Below are 6,556 nucleotides of genomic sequence, written 5' to 3' on the forward strand. Positions count from 1 at the left end.
CTCATTCTGGTAACGTTTCATCTCTTCTTCAAAAAGGGTAGGCAGGGAGGCAGCAGGTGCAACACTCTCCCTGTATGTCTCCCCGAACAGGTCACACATCGCGGACAGCGCAGTGGGTGGTGTTGGTGCAGCGGGCTCCTCCGTCGGCGCCTCTCCCTCCGTCGCTGTGTCCCTCTCTGGCCCGGCTTGTGTGCGAGCCATCTCTGCCCGAACGGGATTCGCCGTGATATACTACATTATTGATAGTATTAATTAATTATTAATGATATTCGAATTATCAAATTTAGGTTCGTACTTATAGAAAAATATAGATATTCGAATATATCTCTAACTTCGATTTTTTTTTTTGACAGCCCTAACACACATATTTACTGCTGGTCTATTCGCACGGCATTAGTATTACCTGAGGTAATTGTCCGGGACCCTTTTACAGAAGGTAAAAGTCGCGGTAATCTTTACTGACATCGTGCGGTAATGATTACTGACATGGCACATTCGGACGGGACTAAAATCTCTGGTAATTATTACTTTACCCCACGTACCTATGTAAAACTAATCCCGTCCGAATAGGGCTTTTGAGAAGTGAAAGTTATTATTTATTTCTTTTTACTTGTCGGCAGTGATTTGTTTTCCACAGAGCTCTACGTGCGAGCATTTTACTCGCATTTGCGAATAAAATAGTTTTGTGCCAGCAAAAGAAATCATTCAGCACGCTGTGGGAGTACAGATTTCAACCAGCACCAGAAACGAAAGGTGAATCCTGCTGGTTGTGGGTTGAACGGGGGTCACAGACAGGAATACAGCGGTCAAATAGCCTACGGCGGCTCCGCAGCGCAAGATAACGGCTTACTGGCGACAGAGAAGTCCGAGTCCAGGTCCAGTAGCCTAATTTCCTCTTTCGTTGGTGTCATGACTGCCCAGAAATACCTGAACAGCCGAGCCGTGGCGACACACAGGTATGTGGTGTGTCAGAGGAGAAACAAGCCGTTCACATTTCTCTCTTTGTGGCAGGTAACGGTCCACAAACCTCACCGCACTTTAGGGACTNCGCTGTGGTATCCTGATACTACTCAGAACCATGATACTTTCACTGGTATCGTACCGTGGGTCCCAGTTTTGGTACTGTGACAACTCTAGATGTCACAACCATTCCATTCGGAGTTGCACAGTGAGGCGGCTCGGGTGCCACTTAAAAAAGTGTTCCCCCACTTTTGGGAGTGACAGAACACTGCTCTCTCAGAGGCCCAAAGTGTTCCCCTACTTGTAATTTTACAAATTAAGCACTGTGTTTTACCTGTGGAGGTGTTTTACCTGTGTGTCTCTGATGTGTCTCTCTGATGTGTCTCTCTGACGTGTCTCTGACGTGTCTCTCTGACGTGTCTCTGACGTATCTCTGATGTGTCTCTGATGTGTCCCTCTGATATGTCTCTAAGGTGTCTCTCTCTCATCTGTCTGACGTGCCTCCCTGTCGTGTCTCCCTGACGTGTCTCTGACGTGTCTCTCTGATGTGTCTCTGACATGTCTCTGATGTGTCTCTCTGACGTGTCTCTGACATGTCTCTCTGACGTGTCTCTCTGACGTCTCTGATGTGTCTCTCTGACATGTCTCTGACGTGTCTCTCTGATCTGTCTCTCTGACGTCTCTGATGTGTCTCTCTGACGTGTCTCTGATGTGTCTCTCTGACGTGTCTCTCTGATCTGTCTCTGTGATGTCTCTGATATGTCTCTCTGATGTGTCTCTCTGACGTGTCTCTGACGTGTCTCTGACATGTCTCTCTAATGTTTCTCTCTGACGTGTCTCTGACGTGTTTCTGACGTGTCTCTCTGACGTGTCTCTGATGTGTCTCTCTGATGTGTCTCTCTGACGTGTCTCTGATGTGTCTCTCTGACGTGTCTCTGACGTGTCTCTGATGTGTCTCTGATGTGTCTCTCTGACGTGTCTCTGATGTGTCTCTCTGACGTGTCTCCTATGTGTCTTTCTGACGTCTCTCTGATGTGTCTCTCTGACGTGTCTCTGATGTGTCTCTCTGACGTGTCTCTGATGTGTCTTTCTGACGTCTCTCCGATGTGTCTTTCTGACGTCTCTCTGATGTGTCTCTGATGTGTCTCTCTGACGTGTCTCTGATGTGTCTTTCTGACGTCTCTCTGACGTGTCTTTCTGACGTGTCTCAGATGTGTCTTTCTGTCGTCTCTCTGACGTGTCTCTGATGTGTCTCTCTGACGTGTCTCTGATGTGTCTCACTGACGTTACTCTGACGTGTCTCTCTGACGTGTCTCCAGTCAGTGGGGACAGATGTCTCAGGTCCTCGATTCACTCTGGAGTCAAACGATCAGATTATTGATGATGTCATTTGTCCTCTAATTGACTTACAGCTGAGAGCCAAGCCCCACCCACCTCAGACAGCGCTGGTTATGGACAGGACAGACAGCCAATGAGAGCAGAGCTCCACAGAGACGATATGTCACTTCCTGAACAGTGAGTATGAACTCAGACTGAAGACCTTTCTCAATACCAAGTTCGGACTTGCGCACCTGAGAGTTCCGACTTGACAAGTTCGACCACCGGAAGTACAAACGAGACTGCCTTCATCTAAACCATATAGGATCCCGTCTTCTGTCTCAGAACATTGACCTCACACTACTAGCTGTCCAGTCCACAGCTCTTACCGATTGACTGTTTACACCACACTCCCCCTCCCCAGCCTCTTTCTCAGTGGTCACTGAAACAGTTCCTCCTAACACTCCCTCTCCCTCTAGCCCCCCTGCAGGCCCATAACACCAATACAACTTTTTCCAGCCAACTCTGGTGTGAGGCTGTCATGTCTCAGGCCTGTTTTCCCAGAGTCCCAATGTCAGTTGAGACTTGTCTTCCCTTTAGCAAGACGTAGTCGGGCAGGGGCGGACCCATGGTACCTGCACCCACTAGCACCTGCACCCACTACCACCTCAGCACAATCCAAGTCCATTGAAGGATAACTTCGGTATTTTTAAACCCCATGTGTATGTGTGTGTATGATTCATAGGTACAACTCGTTCTAAAATTGGTTCAGTATTGAGGGAGGCGGATGCAGCCGGGAGCCCCGCGAAACGAGCTAAAACGGTAATGGGGGTAAATGCATCCCGTATAAGTTTGCACATTAAAAGTGCTTTTTTCCGCCACTGACCAGTTCAGATCGCCAGTGCTATCTCTGTAAATAGCATACTAGCATTTCCCTTACTTCTGGGCTGTGTGATGTCACGAGCTTTGCTCCACTGTGTTTGTAGCTCTCTCTACTCGTGGGACAGCCGTTTTCTTGAGGAAGAGTTGTTTCGGGATTGGATGTCTTCTCTTCTTCGGATGGCAGTAGTCATTTTGGGAGAAGTGAGCACTGCAGACCCGATGGTCTGCAAGGCGCAGTGTCTGGAGAGGAGTGTTAGCATCCATTTGTAGCACAACTAGCTACAACTTCAGCATCTCGCCGTCCGACAAAGGCAGCCTATGAAAGCTGTACGGGGTGTTGCGCGACATCCTGTTCTTGCGTTCGGGAAAAAGGCCCGTTTATTTGAGCACTCCAAAAACTCCGGTAACACTCCAAGGGGTAGAACGTAAAAGACTCCATCCTCTGACTCTTCTGGTGTAACACACACACTACACACATACACACATACTCATTTACAGTACCCAGCGGGGCAGCCCTCCCCCTCTCTGCTCCAACACTGACTGACAGCTGACTCCACTCATTCACACTCACCACTGCCCCAGGGTCGCTACAATATGCTATTTACAGAGATAGCACTGGCGATCTGAACCGGTTAGTGGCGAAAAAAAGCACTTTTAATGCGCAAACTTATACGGGACACATTTGCCCCCGTTACCGTTTTAGCTCGTTTCACGGCTCCGGTTGCATCCGCCTCCCTCAATACTGAACCCATTTTAGAACGAGTTGTACCCATGAATCATACGCACACATACACATGGGGAAATAGGGCCCAGGTTGAAAAATACCGAAGTTATCCTTTAAACTGGCATTGCTGAATGCCCACTCTGTTGCCAACAAATCATTCATTTTGAACGATTTATTTATTCCAAAGATCTAGATTTTATGTTTCTCACTGAGACCTGGCATAAGAATGAGGAATACATGTTAATGAACGAGTTCTGCCCGCCGGGATGTTCTTTTATCTGTGCCCCTAGGACCACGGGCCATGGGGGGGGGGACTGTTTCTCCTCCTGGAGAGTGAGCTGTGGAACTTTTACCTCATTTGAACTCTTAGTGACTAAAGTTGGGCATGCTAACCCATTTTATTGTGTTTTAATTTATCGCCCTCCTGGTGTTAATGGCTCTTTTTTATCCGAATTCAGTGACTTCTTAGCCTCCATAATTAAATTTGAGAAAATTCTCCTTCTTGGTGATTTTAAGGTGGCCGTAAATGACACCAAAAACACCTTTGCAGTGAACTTTTTAAAAGTCACTGATTCTTTCAATTTTACCCAACATGTCAGCGGTCCAGCACACATTAAGGGCAACACTCTGGACTTGGTTTTCACGCATGGATTAAAATTAGACATTATCGGCTCTGAGGAGCTGCTTGCGACTGATCACGAATGCATTCTCTTTAATGTGTCTTTTAACACTGGTTATACACTCAGAAAGCGTGTTATTTGTTCACGTATGTTAAATGACCTGTCTGCCGAGAAATTCTCTTCTGTTTTTAACAACAGCATAGGGCAGCTTTTTGGTGAAGAGAGTGATGCTAATTCTCTAGTTCACACTTTTAACTCACATTGCTCCGTTATTTTAGACGAGATTGCTCCTCTGAAATCCCGTACAGTCGCTACCGTTATTCTACCCCCTGGATTAATGATGACATTCGTTGTTTTAAACGCAAATGTTGCCATATCGAGCGCCTGTGGAAGTCTACAAAGCTTCAGGTCCATCGTATTTATTTCAAAGAACTCTTAACAGAGTATAACTCAATGGTTAAAGCTGCTCGGGCCTCTTATTTTGCTGACCTCATTTCCTCTAATAAGTGGAATCCCAAAGTTATTTTTGACACTATAAATAATCTTGTTTGTTCCCAGCCCCCTGCGGTGCCCGTCTTCTCTGTTAGTGACTGTAACTATTTTCTGTCATTTTTTGTCAACAAAGTTGCTAGTGTTAGAGCAAGTATTACCCCCTCTTCTGCTCCTCCCCCTGCTCCTCCTTTACGGCAGCCAATACTGGATCGTTTCTTGCCCATCTCCCTACAAGATTTAACTAAGCTAGTGAGCAGTATGAAGATCTCCCCCAGCCCGTTAGACATCTTGCCCACGTCTGTGGGCCCACGTAATTGCTCACTGGTCGCTGGCTGCTTCCCCTCCTATTTTAAACAGGCGGTTGTCCAGCCGCTTCTTAAAAAGCCCAATCTGGACCCTTCATTATTTAGCAACTTTAGGCCCATTTCTAAATTGCTTTTTATTTCAAAGATTTTAGAAAAAGTCGTTGCTAACCAACTAGTGCCTGCCCTAAATAAGCATTGTATTAATGACAAATTTCAGTCTGGTTACCGTCAGAAGCATTCCACTGAGACAGCACTTCTTAGAGTGTCTAATGACATCATGATAGCCTCTGACACTGGTAAATGTACTACCCTAGTGCTGCTTGACCTTAGCGTAGCCTTTGATACCGTGGATCACCACATCCTGTTAGACAGGCTCAGTAACTGTGTTGGCATTTCAGGCAGTGCCCTTGACTGGTTTGCCTCCTACCTCTCTGGTAGAAGTTTCTCTGTAGCATCTGGTCCTTTTATGTCCAAGTCCGTCCCCCTTTCTTGTGGGGTGCCTCAGGGCTCAGTGTTGGGTCCATTTTTTTTTGCTCTGTATATGCTTCCTCTTGGAAACATTATCAGCAGGTTTGAGAGTGTATCATATCATATGTACGCAGATGATATTCAGCTGTATATCATCGCTGCTAAGACCGAGGTCCTTATTGTCGCTCCTGACTGTACTGCTTCTGAGGTGGCGAGCTGTATTGGGTCCCTGAATTCAAATATCCACTCTAACCTGAGAAATCTCAGAGTTATTTTTGACCTTTGATAAACACATCCATGTGTTGACCAGTACATGCTTTTACCACCTTAAAAACATTGCAAAACTGAGATCTGTTGTGTCACATGCTGAACTGGAAATGATCATTCATGCCTTTGTGTCATCACTTCTGGATTACTGCAACTCTCTTTTCATGTGTCTCAGTAAAACTTCTGTAGATCGTCTTCAGCTGGTGCAGAATGCCGCTGCCAGGCTGTTCACCAAATCACCCAAAAACTGCCACATTACTCCCGTCCTGGCTTCCCTACACTGGCTTCCTGTCAGCTTTAGGATCCAGTTCAAAATCCTTGTTTTAACATATAGAGCCCTTCATGGTCAGACACCTGAGTATCTGTCTGACCTGCTGCATGTATACGCTCCTAGTAGGAAACTTAGGTCGGCTGATCACGGCCTGTTGGCAGTTCCTCGCACTAGGCTCAGAATTAGAGGTGACTGGGCCTTTGAGTCCATTGCGCCCAGATTGTGGAACACCCCCCCCCCCCCCCCCCCC

General features: G+C 46.7%; 1 protein-coding gene across 2 annotated transcripts in view; it reads left to right on the forward strand.

The window, feature by feature from the left end:
- Nucleotides 1-6,556, forward strand: part of si:dkey-121a11.3 (uncharacterized) — a 31,221-nt gene that overhangs the window by 19,335 nt on the left and 5,330 nt on the right. For both annotated transcript variants that reach the window (XR_007570543.1, XM_050054149.1), the window contains exon 3: nt 2,373-2,475. Coding sequence is in view for 1 of the 2 variants with exons in the window: in XM_050054149.1 (XP_049910106.1) it covers nt 2,373-2,475 (103 nt within the window). In the remaining variant the exon portion in view is untranslated. The remainder of the gene's footprint in view (nt 1-2,372; nt 2,476-6,556) is intronic.

Source organism: Epinephelus moara, chromosome 10 (assembly GCF_006386435.1).
Source record: "Epinephelus moara isolate mb chromosome 10, YSFRI_EMoa_1.0, whole genome shotgun sequence".
Lineage (NCBI taxonomy): Eukaryota > Metazoa > Chordata > Actinopteri > Perciformes > Serranidae > Epinephelus > Epinephelus moara.